Source organism: Nanorana parkeri, unplaced genomic scaffold (genome assembly GCF_000935625.1).
Source record: "Nanorana parkeri isolate BGI_ZX_2015 unplaced genomic scaffold, ASM93562v1 scaffold916, whole genome shotgun sequence".
Classification (NCBI taxonomy): Eukaryota; Metazoa; Chordata; class Amphibia; order Anura; family Dicroglossidae; genus Nanorana; species Nanorana parkeri.
The window spans coordinates 571,630-590,427 of record NW_017307184.1 but is presented as its reverse complement, the minus strand read 5'-3'; the positions used below and the strand labels follow the sequence as shown (position 1 = coordinate 590,427).

The window sequence follows — 18,798 nt, the reverse complement described above, 5'->3', positions numbered from 1 at the left end:
TATATATATATATATGTATATATATATAGTTGCATAGTAGATGTAGCAACAAGAGAGCAAGAATAGTTGAATGGAGTAAATGATCCAAAAAAACTAACTTTTTCAACCTTTTAAACTGACATAATTGTAAGCAAAACATATTATTGGGGATGTGTGAATAAGTTTAAATTATTTAGCATTGTAAAATTAAAATGTTGAACAAATTGCATTTTACATTAAAACGGGAAATTAATTTGGAACAAAATCCTTTTAATAGACAATATTAGGCCAGATTATTTTTAGACTTCTAGTTATGTTGCCATTTACTGTTTCGTCTATTAGATATCTTTACAAGCACGCTCATATTAGCTGTATTTTACAAATTACATCTGTCCAGAAATTTTTCCTAATGATATTTATCATATGAAAGAGGGGAACTCTTTTCTATAATTGAGACTATTGCCTCACCTTTAACAGGCATTAAGGAAAATATAATGGTAAATCTATCTTGATGACTTTAATCGTTTGATTTCCTTGCAGAGCTGTAATTTAATTTTAATTACTTTGGGATGTGAATTTAAAAATAATGTAGGTGTCTTGCCTATGTTCTTATTGCCATAGTCTTAGCTGAGCAATAACATAATTATAGTCCATATTTTGTTAAAATCAAATTAAGGCTATAGCAGACTAATGCATTCCATTTTAGAATTTGCTAATTTTTCCTAGGTATTGAAGATACTTATTGTGCATGCTTCTCCAAAACTGTAAGTTATCCACCACCTTGTAGTTCTGAGAGGCTCAGGGGTTGCTTCTGCTTGTTTAATAAAATTTAACCTTATTTTATTAAATAATGGGTTTTGTAGATACCATTTTTTTCCAGCTTTTTTTTAAAAAAAAAAACCTTAGAGGAACACATGTAAAAAAACATGTGCATAAAGGCATGTAAAAAATAAAGAACACCCCATGGAAACTGTTGATATTTTCAGCATATTTAAACAGGAAAACATTAGATCTTTATTTAAACAGTTATGTCTACAGTTAAAGGAGATATACTTGAACAAATGGCACATGACATGGCATATTTCTAATCATAATCTTAGAAAAAGTGCAGATATGTCCTGTGGAAAAAGTAACATTCCTACATTTTAAAACCTATTTAGAACCTACACGATTAGAACCTATTTAGGTAATATTTATGTAGAATCTGTGCCAAAAAAGTCTGGGGTCCCCCCAAAATGCTTTAACAGACCCTTGATCTGAGCAGTGGCCTGGCAGAGCAGGAAAGGGGGGGCCATCATGCACCATACCAGGCCACTTGCCCTCAACATGGTTGTTACCCCTACTCCTTCACCAAATAAACATTAAGATAGTAAATAAACACACCACACAGTTTTGAAAAGTCATGTGTTAATAACCCCCCCCAAAAAGACCCACAATGTAAATCCACCATCAATCATGTAGTCCAGTGATGTAGATTCTCATCAGTCAAGAGCCTTGCCACTCACTGAACACTCACCACTAATGACAGCTCTGCTCCTGAATGTAAACAAAGCGGTGGGTGGAGCAAGTCAGTGACAGTGGCATCATAGACTTACCCCGCCCCTTTGTTTACATTCAGGAGCTGAGCGTTCATTAGCAAGGAGTATCCGATAATGACAGCTCTGCTCTTAAATGTAAACAAAGGGGTGGAACAAGTCTGACCGTGATCATACCAGGCCACTTGCCCTCAACATGGTGTCATTAGTGGCGAATGTCTGTTAATGAGAACATTGCTCCTGGTGTCTCTGTCATGGACTTGCTCTGCCCCTTGTTTTACATTCAGTAGCAGAGCTGCCATTAGTGGTAAGTGTTCAGCGAGTGCAGATGAGGCGGCGGGCGACAGGGATTTTTTCTTTCGTTGGGTCGGTGAGCGGGAAGCATTGTGATTGATGAGGATTTACATCACTGGATGATATGTTTGACAATGGTTTTACTTGAATTTGTTTTTGTTTTGTATTAATATAGGACTTGTCAAAACTGTGTTTTGTCTTTATTTACTATCTTAATGTTTATTTGGTTAATAAGTAGGGGTAACAACTACCCCTTATTCATTTACAAGGGGGACAGCATCTGGGAGAAAAGGGGGCACCCAGATTCAAATAAGCCCCCCTGCCCACAGACCCCCTCAACCACTGGGCTAGAGTTGTGGGAAAGAGGCCCTTGTCCTCATCAATATGAGGTACCTGCCCAATGTTGAGGGCAAGTTGCCTTGTATGTTGCAGGAAGGGTGCCCCCCCCCCCTTTGCTTCTCTGCCAGACCGCTGCTTGGATCAAGGAGTAAGACATTTTGAAGGGGACTCCATTCTTTTTTTGGGCATGGGGTCCCCCTAAAATGCTTACCAGACCCCTAAAGGGTCTGGTATGAATTTGGGTGAAAGGAATCCCACACTGTTTTTTTTTTATTTCCACATTTAACAACAGATTAGTTAATTCTGAATGACATTTGGATAAAATTTGGATGCAAAATTCAGATACGTTCAAATTCTTTATTTTTCCCATTCGAAAATTCAGATGCATCCAAATTTCGAAATTTTCCAATTTTCGTCCAAATGTTAGTTCAGATGAAACAAATGCACAAGTCTAGTACCAGGAACTTATCTGTAACATTATACTATTCTAGTCATGAACATAACTGGCCTAATTAGCTAAAGAAGTCTTCACACAATAATACTGTGACTGGTTGGAGACCAATATCTTATTATATTTTGGGGTGAATTTCTACAAAAGAGCATCCTCAAATAAAAAAAAATCACTGAAAGAAAACCATGTATTTTTCTTATTCTACGGTATACACTGGCATTAAAAAAATAGCTGGTACATACATTTAAATGATTTCTAAATTAATGTATTTGTGTGTCTGCTATTGCACATGGTATGCATGGAGCAAAATTAATAGTGAATTTGTAATATTGAGCCTTTCCATAAATGAAGGCAAAAATAAAAAATAAACTAAGCATATTAAATTGTACATACCAATTGTGAAATTAAGTAATAAAAGCAAAATGTAGCAACACATGCATATTCTGTATCCTTATTATGAGTACAACCAGGAGAATATGTTTAGCTTTGTTTCTGGGAGGCAACAATTACTATTTACAGAATATTTTAGAAGACATTTAAAGAAATTGTTTAATTGTCAAGTTTCCTTATGCAATAGCCTGAATAATAAAGATACAGTTAAAGTGTATGTTAAGCCAAAACTTTTTTTTTGTGTGGTTACAGTAGGAAATTGTTAAATTTCTGTGATTTTCCTTCACATTCTCTACCGGAGACAGCTGTAAATAGGAGATCGCTCCTATTAGATATCTTCACTATCTCCACACATACAGTTGTCACCTAACTAAAAATAAGTGCAATTTTAACATATCTTAGTCCATTATTGCTTTTGTGTAATTTGGGAATGGCAGGTACCTATAGCTTTAAGGAAAGTGAGCCATGACCACTGTAATCATGAAATTAGGAGGGTTGGTAGTATGGACCCCTGCATGTATGCAGGCGTAAGCACTTGCTGATTGTTAAAGATGGAGGCATAGGTGGAGAGATGGCTAGGCATTAGAAAGGCTAAGGGGTGGGCTTGCTGGCCTCTTTGGAGTTGACCAGCAAACTGGACATGCCTTAAGGTATTAAAAATGAAATAACTTACTAATGATGCCTATACAATATGTTAACATGCTCTTCCAGGACTTAAATATATAATTAAAAGACATTATAAACTTTACGCTCAAAATATATTATTCGTTTTGCCAACTGGAATGCTAATTTTTCCTTAGTTTTGATATAGCCTATTAAAGTGTCACAAGCCTGAAAAACCCAGCAAATAAACATATTAAATGTAAACAAAGTGATGCCTGGAGCACATAATGAATAATGCTATGACTCCAAGGCTAAGGAGAACTTACAGATTCCTTTATAAAGAAAAAACTCATCTGAAATATTAAAAACAGAAAATAACCTTTAAAACAAGTTATTCATGTTCATAATGTTAAGTCACAAGACAGATATAATATATATATATATTAAAGTCATAATGATTCTACAGACAACAACTAGTCAGTAGACAAGATAAAACTGAGAATGCAGATGGCGATGAAACACCACCAGATGACTACTTCTTGATCACCCTTTGTTGGAAATCTTTATCTATTTCAAATGGTTCTCTTAAGCTACTGGAGAAAGAATTGTTGTGCTTCTGTTTCTTGTGTGTGTGTGTGTGTTTTAAAGGTACATTACAATTAAGGGATATGAACTACCATGGATGTGCTCCTAAACAAGTTAGTGGTCAGATGTTTCAGTCTATCTACAGCCAAAAAGATAATTTTTAGCATTTTGCTAAAAATACTTTTTACTTCTGTCTGTGACACTGCTGGGGTGATTTTCCCTCACTTCCCTTACCTAGGCACCCAAGAAACTGAGTGGTCACATTGTCACAGTTCAAACCCTTCCTACTAATAATGTGTTTTTGTCTTTGACCCATTGGAGTAATCTCCCATCAATACAGACTGGAAGTGAGCAAACCCAGGAAGCAGATAGCAATACAAAGCTAAATGAGGCATTAACTCTTCCCTCCACTATCCAAAACAGAATGAAATACAATGTTTTGTCTGGAATTGGGATTTAACTGAGATATGTTGTATAGGTAGATGGTCTGAAGGCAGGGTTACAAGCTATAGAAACAAATATTTTGTATGTGTGTCACACTGGCACAGACAAATGGACTTGGCATTAGACATTGCTGTCTAAAGTCTGTTTGTGCACTCTACAGGTGTTGACTTAGGGCCCATTTATACCAGGGCATTGCGGCAATGCATGTTATGTGCGTTGGTGCACTGCAGTTCCATTCAATATGAATGGCATCCCAATGAACCTCCAAAATGCATGTGTGATGCAATGCAGTGTAGCACAATGCATAGTGTCCTTTGTGCTGTGCTGGAAAATAAGATGCAGCCTACTGCAGATTCTTGTGCAATAAGTTAAAGCACATTCATGTTGAATTGGCTATCTATTGCATTGCTCCACAATGCATGGCAATGCACAACAATGCATGTGTTGCACCATACTACGTTGGTGTGAATGGGTACTGTTGGAACTGCACCTTTGGGATAAGCTAACACTCATTGCTCCAAAAGTAGAGTGTGTGGAATTAAAGTCTGTGTGGAGCAGAGCCTGTGTGACTTGAGGCCCTGCATGTGTCTACAATGGCCTCTTGAGCTGGAGATGAAACCTGTGTATTGTGAGGACAAATTGCTGAGATAATTTTTGAAGGATAGTAACAGGAATACCGCAGAGACTAAAACCAAATCTATATGATCTTCACCTGAATGGGCAAATCCAACTAAAACATAACCCTTACACTGACCTGTGCAACTTTCGGTGGAAACAGAGTTGGGCCTGGAGGCTACAGTCTTTGTTTATATGAAGCAAGAATTTCTGAGTGTCTAGTACTGAAAACAGAAAATAAAATGCAAGCTTGGAATATTGCAAGAACAGTTGGGGGCCGATCTTTTTTTCAGCCATACGTTGGGCGAATGTTGTTCACATGGCATTCCTGCCACTAGTTGGAGCTAAACAGGCTAGGAAATTCCTGTGCTCCTCACAATGCTGTGTAAATGGCATTTACCTAGTTTTTGGCTGGGCAGAAGATTTAGATCCTTTGGAGTGTGATTGCCACACGGCGACTTTGGACATATATGTCTGGATCCTGCTATGTTTGCCAAATGTTTGAGGCTTAGGCCACATAATAGATAAATAGGCAATTATTGGAATGGGTTTCTTACATTTATTTGTCTAGTGAAGGGAAAACTGTAGCCAAACCACAAATTCAGTCATAAAAGTGAAAGTTACTTATTTCAGTTTTAGAGGTAGAAAAAAACAGATTCCATGAAATGACGCTTGCCTCACATATCATCTTGCTCTCATAACCAGGCCTGTAGGCTGCTTTGAACTAATTTGGACAAACACTATTGCAGCTGACAATAAAAAATAATTCAATATGTGTATAGCCTCATTATAAAATTTACTGGTGATTTTTATTTTCAATTTCACACATTTTCCTTTAGCGTATATTAGCATCTCTGCAAAAGATCTCTTGCTGGTTCTGTCAGGTGATCCTATTATTTTGTTGTGGATGGCATGTTAGCAAACAAAAAAAAATCTACCACAAAAACCATAGTAGGAGGATGAAGAACAGCTTGAGACACAGTGTGATAAAAATATTTCTTTAGGACATGTCTTTTATTATTGTCACTAATATTATACCTTAAAGTAAGCAATATTATAATTTAACAGGTCTAAAGTTGCTAAAAATTTTTTTACAGCCAATCAGTCAGTCAAGTCACAGCCTGTTCCCTGTTTGCAGGAAAAAATCAAAGTAAAACTGCAATTAAGTTCCTTATTTTTAATCTTGAATACATTCAGAAAGCAATCACAAAGGAAAAGGATTACATTTAAACCAATGTTGTATCATACTGGCAAAATTCTTCAGGCCATTTGTCTCCCGATGACCTATGTTATTGTAATCCAATAGCTTTATTCTAGTGTTAGATGGAAGGCAGAACAAGAGACTTTAAATCCTCTTTGATACCACAGAACAGGTACAGCTGTTTTATTGCTGTTTGGTATTGTTATAGGTGTCTAAGCATAACGCTTAGAGAAAATGTACAGGGATGCAAGGATTAGCTTTTCTTTTTTTTAATGAAGATGCTTTTCAAAAACTAACAATGGTCGAATGCTGATTCCTGATCTGCTGGACAGACCAAATATGTAATTATCATTTGTTTTTATTTATATAAATGGCATTTATTTGGTAATTACACATGAAGCAAAATTAATATATCGATCACAATTAATATATATATACACACACTGTATATACAGTATATATTCATATATATACTGTATATACAGTGTGTGTGTATTGTGATCAATATATTAATTTTATATATATATGTTTAAATACACTGCCTGGCCAAACCCCCACCTGGATTTCAGGCAGTATTATGATCTGGGGTTGCTTCAGTTGGTCTGGTCTAGGTTTAGCAATGTTATGTCCCCAAAAAGATGAGGTCAGCTGCCTTCCTGAATATACTTAATGACAAGGTTTTTCCATTATGATGGCACAGGCATATTTGAAGATGAAAATGCCAGGATTCATCGGGCTCAAATTGTGAAAGAGTGGTTCAGGGAGCACTTAGACATAATTTTTACAAATGGTTTGGCCACCACAGAGTCTAGGCCTTAACCCCATTGAGAATCTTGGGGATGTGCTGCAGAAGACTTTACACAGTAGTCCAGCTATCCCATCATCACTACAAGATCTTGGTGAAAAATTAATGAAAATCTGGGCAGAAATAAATGTTGTGACATTGCATAAGCTTATTGAAATGATGCTATTGCAAATGTAAGCCGTAATCAAATCTAAAGGCGGTCCAACAAAATATTAGAGTGTGACTTTTTGGCCAGGCTGTGTATTTTTGTCTAGATTTAAAGGGATCTGTGCTCACCTTAAAGTTCCTAAACTCCAGGCAGATATGTCTATAGTGGTCTGATGCACAAACAGTGGCTTCTCTTTATTTCCTGAACTCATTTTTTCAGTTTGTTGGGCATTATGATTCACTGTTTACATTTGCACTTGGTTGTAAAGTTTTTTTTTAACCTAGAGATCTTGGCAACAACAATACTTCCTGTTGCAGGATGACAATGCTAATCTACTGCCTTTAATAGTAGGGTTGCACAGATACCAAGTACAGTACTCAGTACAAGTACAAGTACCGATACTTTTGAGCTACAAGACTACACTAGAGAAAAATTAAAAAATTAGGAGCCAGCTTTCATTTGCAAGGATCACACGGAGCTCCTGGGATTTGTACATCTCTGTTTTAATGTATGATTTTGTTTTTATAAATATAAATAAAGGGATGCACAGATACCAGTTTAGCGAGTACAAGTACTAGTACTTTGCCGAGTACTTACAAGTACGAGTACTGATATATTTTTGTTTATTGTCATGTGACAGTTTTTCTAAAACAATACAGACTAATGATTTCAGGACAGTGCTGGAGTGCCAGAGCCAGGTCCCAGCTGCAACCGCTGCAACCCTGATAGTTCTCATGAAAATGCCAAGTATTGGCACTGGTACTCGAAAAGTATCTGTGCATCCCTATAAATTAATAGCATTTAACAACAGCATTGTCAGACTGCCATGTGCACTTCTCCAGTTGGCCATTAGTTGCCTGATAGATCTGATAGGCAGTCCATTGGCTAAATAAAGCATTTACAGTGAGACATGATACCAAACATACTGACAATATGGACAGCTTCGCTTACTAATAGTAAAGCATAGGAGGGTACAGATCTTTGTGTGACTACAGAAATGTAAGTTATTTTACATAATTTAGATAATTATGTAATTTACATAATTAGAGGACCCTAGGTTTATGGGCTGCTTAGGCCTCTTAAGCCTCTGCAATGTGTCGCGTCTCCTAGGAAGTACCTGTTGTGCCTTATGTTCATTTATTCATACAGAATAGAGCTTTTACAACTTTGTGGTAATAAAAAACAAAGGAGCTTTTAATATTATCCTATCTGTGGCTGCTGCCGGCTCAGGTTCATGCCTAATCACAGGTAATGACAGGCAGTGCTGGAAGCCACAAAAAGCAGCATTTCATATAGTGGCTTAGGGAAGGAGCTGCAGCTAGAACTAGCATGGCAGGAATACACAACTCATGTATGATATATCTGATACACATGAAGCTTATTATGCTTCTAACCAAAAAGGAGAACAGTTGTAAAGAAAAAAGAAGGGAATCCAGTAATTAACATGTTAGCTCTACTGTTACAGGGCTTAAATGTAAAAAAGTTAGACCTTTTGGATCCCTTTGGGCCCCAAGGTGATATAATTTAAACTAATGACTAGAAAAGTATAAAATTAATTGTGATTATAATAACTCTTGACAGACAGGAGTGATTCTGAAATCTGTTTGGTGTAACTTGAGTGTGTTTTCAAATACATTATAAATTACGCACTTTTGAGATGCACGTGGAGAAGATATACAAGAGATAACTAAATATCAAGAGGACTAAAAATAGTAATCCTTAATACGTGGCAGAGAGTTTTGGCTGAAGAGGATAGAATGACATATAGACTCCAGATTCTCACACCTTTCACAATGGACACTTATGAATAAGGCTAGAACTACATGGATCTTGAATGTTCCATCTGCTCACTCACCTCTAGGTGTCTAGTTGCCAGTAAATTTTCAGCTACTATGTACTTGTCATTCTTGTGAGATAAAAAACAAGACAGTGCTACAGCTGCCCTATATTATTAATGCCATCCACTCATAGGAGTCTCAAGAAGTCCAAAAATAGACTGAAATCCGAAATAGATTAGATGCTCTAAAAACACACTTCACACATGTCATACAAGCATAAATCCCTCTTGAGGATATAAATCCACGTATTCCTGCTGTCCTCTAGAACAGACTATTTTTGTTTCCCAAAATACTTTCTTACATGGGGTAAAATTAACCTTTATACTTTTGTGTGTTGCTGTTTTGACTTTAACACCAATGCATCTTGCTCATATTGAATGTTTAAGTCATAAGAGTCATTGGGGTTGATTTATTAAAGGCAAATAAGCTGTTCACTTTGCAAGGGAATTTTACCTTAGCTTAGTTGATGACGAGATGCTTTGCTGACTTCCATCATCCTATTATGTGCACGCAAAACTGCTTGTTTTATAAACAATTTCCTTGCACGTGATTGTTTTTTCTTTGCAAAGTGAATTTCCACCACATTCACTAAGCTAAGGAAAATTTTCCTTGCAAAGTTAACAGCCAATTTGCCTTTTGTAAATCAACCCCATTAATTCTGAACACAGTCATCATATTTACTAAGAAGCAGAAGGATTTAAAAAAAAAGTTCATCCCCCTCCTGCCAAAACGTTTTGTTATAGAGCAGGTTGGGTATACTGTTTATGCTTTTTTTTTTGTCTTTGCCATCATTGGGGAGATCCTTCTTCATGTCCTGTTCTTTAGATTACATGGGAAATGATGGCATCTCTTTGCAAAACTAAAAAAAAAAAGTTTTGGCAAGAGCTCTACTTTACATAAGCAAAACATATGAAAGCTATTTCAAATGTCCTATACTTACAGTTATGGCAAGTGGCTCCAGTGTACCCAGTTCCCTCACAGTTACATGTAATGGTATCCCATGTTTGTGTGCATTTGCCACCATGTTCACAATTATTGGGGACACATCTGAAAAAGAAAGTGGAAAAATTGAGACAAACTTGCTTGACAAGTCAACAAACTTCAAGTTGCCAGCATCATATTTCAGACCAAATATTCTGGCAGTTTTCGCTTCATTAATTAAATTATATTCATGACAAATTGTAATAATATATCTCATTTGCACAAAAGGTGAATTATGGCAAGACAAATGGCAGGCATTGTAACTCAAGAAACACAGGGAACAAGCTAATGGTAGGATTAGCTTCTCTAAACTCCATAATTGGCAGAAACATGAACACAGACATCAGTAAACAACAAGAAAAGGCATGTTTGTGAACTTTTCTTGCTCAGTGACTGGGCCCTAGACTTGCAACAGATCGTGGAAGAAGTATAACAGCATACAGAAATATTGCAGTGATTTTCAGAGGCTACCTCTGATCGGTAAAGGGGTAATGAGGTGGCTTTGTGCCTGCTGGCTTCAACAAAAAATAATCAGCCTGCATTGCAAAGCACAGGCATTCAACTAAGAAAAAAACAAACAGCATATCTTGTAACAGAAGTTGAAATGATTCAGTTGATGATTTTTTTTCCAGCTTGTTCCGGCTCATTCGTGCCGGCCATAAGAATGGTCTCATCAAGAGAATTCAAGAATGAAATAACTTTAAACTGTATCACCTATATTGCCTATATCAGGTTTTCTGATACTAATAGGAGTGACGTACAGTAAATCTAAGAAGTTTTAAATAGATACTGTAAAATGGATTATGTCATGCATTCCAGTATGTTTGTATAACCTTTAAATGGAGATGGCATAATTAAATAAGAGCACAATACCTGTAGCCAGTAATAGCAGATTCTTTATCCATACATTCCCACTTTAAACAACAGAGACAACTTAGGGGTAGTTAATCAAAGTGACAATTAGTGAATTATGTTGCAAAGTTTTGATGCACTGGTGATTTCAACACTCATGAATCACATCAGTGTTACATCTTTAATGCACATGTTCCAATTAACCTCCCTGGCCTTTAATATGCCAGTTACAGGTTATAACATCTACATGTTTTCTGGTTTTGTCATAGCCAGGGTCTTTTGGGTTACCTGGTGTGTGCCCATTAACCCCAATCAACACAGTATAAACTGCAGGGGATATGCTATATTTGTCAGTTCACAATATGAGCCACTTATCTATAATTCCCTCCTGAACAAAACCCTGACAAAATTGCCCATCCCTAGCACATTGAGACGTTAATAAAATGAGAATTATTCACATAATGCTATTAAGAAAATAAAGACACAAAGAACTGGCATAACTCATATGCTAAAGGCAGTGAGAGCACGGGAACTTGTAACCACAGCAAACAATCTTTACTGATATAATTTAAAAGTATGTCAAGCCAATAGTTAAAACTCCTGTCGAGTTTTCACTGTTGTCTAAGGCTCCATTAGAAAGATTTGTCATCCCTTCCTGTGCTGCTGACAACAGCACGGGATAGGAGGCGAGGGAAACTCTCTATCTGCAACACAGACAAACAAAATGCTTCTCTATAGTAGAGTATGGGAAGGCTAGAACACCTGACAGATTTTTATTGCTGTCTGTGTCAAATTTGCACATTTTCCCTTACTTCCTGTTTGGTGAAACCATTGTAAGCAGGATAGAAAGTGAGGATACATTTCTCTAATGGAGCACTGGATTACGCTGGAATTAAGGGGGGATATGATTTTCATGTACAAGATGTTCAATGGTGACAGCAACATTGGCAACAAACTGTTTGAGATTAACTCCATTACAAAGACTAGAGGCCACCACCTAAAGTTGGTGGAGAAAAAATTCCAGCACAATGGGCGAAGAGGGTTCTTTACAGTAAGAGCGATTAAGGTCTGGAACTCACTGCCATCGGCAGTGATTTCAGCCAAGAGTGTAGATTTGTTCAAGAAACGTTTGGACAATTTCTTGAGGGACCGTAATATCCAGGGATACCAGTATCCCTAAGAATGAGATGATGCGTGGACCCATATTGGTTGGACTTGATGGACGTATGTCTTTATTCAACCCCAAATACTATGTAACTATATCAGTAAAAACCCATTAGGGGTTAGATAAATAGCTTTGCATTGGATACAAATAAAATGCTCAAGCCTGAAAAATTTGCAAAAATGCCTGTAAAAACACTTGAAAAAACACCCAAAGATGCTCAACCCAAGTATGAATGGGGCCTCAGATCATTCACAGTTTATGAGCAGTTGAATTTGACTGGCAGTTGGTACCCTTTTTTAAATCAGCATTTGATCTCCTTTAAATTTCTCAAGCTGCTTTTGCATCCCTATCAATTTGAATAGCCAGAGAAGCAGTTGTTTATGCTTTTTTCACACAACCAATTTGTACGCGACAAAGGCCCTAAAACTAGCAAACAATTCCTTTCTGCACATTCTTTCTAAACACTGTTGGGGGAAGTGGCTACACAGAAAGTAGGAAGCAAGTGGATCCCATTTATGGGTTTAAATCCAACAGGGTTATTCACAAAAAGGTGAAGAGCTTGGAGGAGGCAGGAGAAGTGAACAATCTAGGACCACATAGCTGACCTTGAAAGCGAGCTGAATTGAAACATTTTTCCAAATCAGCGGTGTTGTCCTAGATTGATCACTTCTCCTTCCTTCTCCAAACTTTTCACCCGTTTGTGAAAAGCCCTGCAAATGTGAAAAGGTAGGGCTTTGCAGTGAAGTTTACTCAAATATTTCCAATACACCGTAACTGATTAGGGAAGGATTACTTTTGTCATTATAAACATGCAGTGGGTGAGACATTTAATTACACAATTTCTTCTTTACCCACAAGTCCTTTCTCCCTTTGGAGAGGCACATTTGCTTTTTTGGTGGTCATTACCTCCTGTCATATATTTTTTTGCTGCTTTCCTAACACTCAACCACCTGTGGAATATTTACAAGCTACTACACTTCCTATAATAGAATGTTTCATATAAAGTCTTTTCTTGTTTTCCTTATTTGTTGTTCTTGTTTTGGTTTCTTTACTTAATTGGTTGCTGCTGTCATAAGTAAATGCATTTATGTTGACAGCTTGTGTAGCACATGGTCAGAACTCTCTCGCTGCCCTTGCAGTTGTGGTTTATTGGATCTCATCCTTTCTCTTTCATTGAATGCTGAATTCAGCTGCATCCACAGCTGGTAATCCCCCTTTCCTCCTTGTGTGAATTGTTATGGCAGGTAATTATACCAAACTGCATTTGACTATTCATGCCAATCAGCTGTCTGTTCTGCATGCCGAGAAATATGTGCAGAACTGATACAAAAGGCACCATTTGTATGGCCTGTGACTGTAAATGGACTTTGCATAATTAATATAGAAATAAACAAAACTGCCACAAATGTTATATTTCCTGTGACTGTTTGAGGGGAATTTGCATCGACTTTGTTTATTTTGTATACATACAAAAAGCACACAAGATATACATCTTTTAATACTTCTTATAGTGCTGTGTATTACTATTTAAACAGAAAAGCTTTTCAATCATTCAGAGGCATGTGGTAAAATAAACCAAGCTTCCTCTTTAACCTAAAACAGTTTGGTTATTTTCTAGCTGTGCTTTGAAGTTGTTTGCACTTGTAGCAAAGGACGGTAATTATTCTGAAAATGGAGCCCAATTCTCAGTGAAACAAAATAAATATGGATGTTTTTTATTTTCTTGGATTAGGACCTACCAAAGTAGGTTCTAGTCATCCTTCTTTCAGATATCATAAAGTTTGTTTTTAACACCATCTACAAAGGAAACACAGTACTGAAATATTCAATGGCATGCAGTTAAAAAGACAGTGCCATTATAATGAAAGGTTTGATTAAATACAGCTAATACATTTTTAATACCTCTGTAGAAGCCAACCTTATCTCTTGTGCAGAGCTAGAATGTTCAACATCTGATACCTCTAGGTGTGTCAAATGGCAGCATCCCAACACTGTGAGATGTTGACGGGGAAGGGGGGAGGTTAATTGTGGGCAGTAGGTAGAGGCAGGCATCTGACTTCAAAAGTGTTGCATGCTGAGGATTCTATGGCACCTCTATCTCTGCAAGGGAGTGAAGATTGGATTGAAAACCCAATTGTTATTTATTACTGTAATGCAGTCAGGCTGATATAAATAATACATTTAATATAAAACTAATAAATATAAGGCTCCTTTAATTTTTTTACACAGCTGAATGTTGCAGCAAGGTTTATAATACTCTGTTCTGCCAGCACATAGGATAGGTGGGTTGCTGGTGAGTCAGGCCACTGCTTTGTATGAGAGAGCTGAGGTCTGACTCTCCAATGTGCTGACAGCATAGTGTAAAATAGCCCCATATTTATTACTGTGTATGCAGCCAGACAGTATTACAGTAATCATTTACAAGGGTTTTCATGGAGGCACTAATGATAAACATTATAAAAATATTTTCCAAAGCTGGATTTAAGGATTAAAGCTGTATTGAGTGATTATTCTGATTACAGTGTCTCTTTAAGTTAATATCCTCATTAAAATTAAAATAAATAAAAAAAAAGATATCTGACAGTTTTCTCTGAGCTACATGTTGACAGTGTGACAAATAAAGCTGTGCGTGTTTTAAAAAGAGTCAGCACAGGTTTGTATGGAAAGTCATTTATATTTCTGTCATCTCCAGTTCTCTCACTATTATGGTAGTGTTTTACCTTACTGAGTGTTTAGTAAGGCTGAACAATAGCTATTTTAGTGACTCCTGAGACTGGTCTTCCAGTCTTATCTGAAAAATTGGTCCCTCGTGATGCCTTGACATTTTTGTGCCAGTGCAAAGAACTGATTGTCCACAAAAGTGTATCTTGTTAAAAAAATTTAAATAGTCTTTTTTGGAAGGACAGTCATCCAAGTGCCTCATGGAATACATTTAACCATTTTTTTGGATTGGAATGTCAAGTATTAAAATACAAAACAGAATAAAATGTATTTATATTGGTGTTTTTGTCCTTGCCAATTTAAAAAATGGATTAACATTACCCATGTATCATCAGACTATTAAACCTTAATATTGGTATCAATCAATAGCACTTCAGTGTGTCCTGTATTTCCCCTTCTGAATTGGTTATGTCATTAACTCTACACTATTTCATATTGCTTATGACCAACTGCACTTGTGATACAAAATGATTTATAACATATACGAAGGGTACAGAACTCATTTATTGTTCTTAAAATGCCTATTTTTTTCTGCGGTCAACTGTGATTTTCTGAATTTTTACAAATTAAATTGCAGTTTAATAGCTGTTACTATTTTATAGAAGCTCACCTATGCATTCCACTTGATTCCTGATTGCTCACTGGGAGTGTTTGCTTCTTATAGTCACATGATCTGTCAGGGGTTTGTAATAAGCGACAAACTTCTGTAAAAAGCTAATCACATCAGCGGTCTGTTCACACAAAGTGCTCCCAGTTGCCATGCTTACAAGTTAGTTACATTTGTATTGTTGGTCAGTTTAAGAACATTTAAGCTGGCTGTGGGTTTAAATGAAAAGGTAATTTTTAAATACCAATCCGTTTGGTCATAATGGTTTGGTTTGCATCAATGTTATATTATTTTTAAATTAAAGTGGAGTTACCCATTAAGTTTTTTAGAATGTACATTTTATCTTTAGTGATGTACCAACTATAGCTGCCCAAACACTATACACATTTTGGCCAGCTCTTGATGAATGGGCCGAAATTCGCACAGTGGGTGCCACTGTCAGCACCCTTTCAACTGGCATTCCTCAATTAGCTGATTGAAGGAGGCGGTCGGAAAATCTTTGAAATAAACAGAGCTGGCAGTCAATGAGCTGCCAGCTCTGTTTGGGTGTTCTGAAAGTAGCCGCTGTCAGAATACAATGAAGACAGCGGGAGATTCATTGATCAATGCTCTTAAGCATTGATGGAGGAATATGCAATATTTTCTTTGTTCAGCCTGAAGGTTGAACAAAGAAAATATTACAGTGTTTCTCTTTGCAAGGGGAATTTTCACTTAGCTTAATGAATGTGGTGAAAATTCACTTTGTAAAGAATACCCAATTTTGTGCAAGGAAAATAAACAAAATAGTATTTTTGCTTGCAAATAACTGGAAGATGGAATTCAGCAGAGCTTTTCCTCATTCACTAAGCTAAGGGAAAATTCCCTTGCAAATTGAATGACCCATTTGCATTTAGTAAATCAACCCCATAGTGTTCCTCTAATTAGATCAGAATCTGCAATTAATTTTGCAAAAATCCTTGCCAAACATATAACTGACCTGGACATTTTTTTTCCAATAAGGGCTCATTCACATTGGTCCATGTGTTATTGAACACATTGACATGCATTGTGCTGCATAGGCCTATTCATTTTCTATACGCTCTCAACACACATCTGACATATTTTCAAACACTTCCTAAGGCAACACAGGTGCTTTATACCAGAGTAGTTTCAACAAGTGAAAACACTACAATGGACATGGAACAGCATATATGGGCTCTCAATGGCATTCTCATACATGTACTGCATGTACTATCATGCATTTCCAGTAACTACATGCATTATTACAGTAAAGTTTATCTGGAAGTACTTTTTTGACATTATGACATCGTTCATTAAACTTTATAACTATGCAGTCTCTCCAAGGTATTCAATGATCCTCTAACTTTGATTTAGACTATGCTGCCACCCTACCCTTGATTTTGCCAGCCTGTTATGTGCAATTAAATCAATTATTTGAAATTAGAAAAGGTACAAAATTCCCCAAAAGGGAGATTCCACTATTCCTTCAAACAGATATAAAATAGATATTTATAAAAATATATATGTTTATTTATAGAAACACTAAAAAATATGTATAACAGAACATATCAAAATTTGTATCAAAAAACACACACACATGTATATGGCTGCATTCCGCTAATAACTTTTAAACAGTAGGTAGGGGAAAAACAATTTAAAGACACACCGTTTGAATGCCTAACGTTTTCAAAATAGACAGAAAAAATCTGGTATCGGAAATATATATAATTTCCTATGTTTTTAGGATCTCCACATAGATGGCAAAAGATAGCCCATATTTAATGGAGGGGAGAAAAAGTGGCAACAGAGCTCTGTGAACTTGAAATGGGTATAAGTTGTATGAAAAAAGAAGCAAAAAATGAAAAAAAAAAACAGTCAAATAGAAAAATAGATTCAACTCACGGTGGAGTGTGTCCTCAAAATTTTCGAGATGGAAAATGGTGATCCCGCTGCTGTAATTGCATCCGGTCAAAGAGAAATGGGAGATTCAGGAGATATAGCTATATCTCGGCTTTGTATGTTAGTTATTGCCTTAACTGAATACCAGAATTCGATCTATAGGGTTTATTTCTCTTTTCCGAGTAGTAGCAAGAAAAAGGGGATCCGTGATGGAACAGAAAATCAGATGGTGTCTTTTTAAACCGGAACAGAATAATTTGGTATCTTTATTCCTTGCGTTGAAAATCCAAAAGGTTCAGAAGGAAGTTGCCGTCAATTATATAATGAGAATTATAGTAAACACTATGCAGGTTTCAGGAGACAGCATTATCTCGGCTTCTCTGTTCATTTTGAATGTAAGCCTTCACTGAAACATAAAGTCTCCTTTTTCTCGTCCTTTCTCTATTGGAGACTCCAAACAGGTGAATTCTTGTTGATATACCAGGTTCAAATAACTTGTAAAAAATTCAGGCTAAACAAAACGGAAAAGGTCTCAGCCGAAGCAGCCACATGAAGAGAAACTTCACTGAACGCCTTTGACGCGTTTCACCCCCTCCCACACCAGGGCTTCATCAGAAGTTAGACTGAAGTTGTAAACTGCTTTACGTATGCTACCCTTTATTTTTTCCTTTTTCAAACACTAATTGTATACATATATTAGGCATTTTAAGACAAATGACTAGTGCTATAAAAGCTGTGCTGCATTGCAGTGATGTATGTGTATCTACTGACTTACCACTTATAGCTCATTATTTGATTGTTTTCCAATATACACACAAAAAAAGTTATATGCATTACCAAATAACTCTAGTTCCCTGCACCTGTGCCAGTTATTCTTTAAAGTGTTCTTTTTTTTTTTTTGGCTCTGAGAGCTGGAAATATTTGAAAACCACATAGTAAGCATAAGTGTATTTCTCATCACAAAAGTCACTGGAGTATATCCAAAAAAGCTATCCAAATTAATTGGAATCAGCACGTGTGTTATTGTTCTTTTGTCACTTCCTTGTTGCAAAGTATATTAGCTAGTTATTATTATTATACATGTTTTGTATCAAAGGCCTTGTGTAGACTTTAAAGAACACAGGTCACAGTGCCTAAATGCCCAAACTCTGGGCCTGAAGGTAGCTTCATTTACTTTGGGAAAAGATAAGACCCATATTTTGAATAATCATTCTGAGTCCAATCCTTCCATTCCATAATCTTAAGCCCTGAGGAAGAGGGTTGTCTGCCCCCAAACCATTGGAAAGTTATAAGGACAATGTACCAAAATACAGCGCTCAAGGGCAAAGAGCGGGGGGCGAGAGCGT

General features: G+C 36.6%; 1 protein-coding gene across 1 annotated transcript in view; it reads right to left on the bottom strand.

Moving 5' to 3' along the window:
• Positions 1–18,798, bottom strand: part of LOC108794943 (contactin-associated protein-like 2) — a 575,529-nt gene that overhangs the window by 56,109 nt on the left and 500,622 nt on the right. Inside the window, exon 10 of the mRNA XM_018566095.1 lies at positions 10,168–10,274. Coding sequence (XP_018421597.1) covers positions 10,168–10,274 — 107 coding nt within the window. The remainder of the gene's footprint in view (positions 1–10,167; positions 10,275–18,798) is intronic.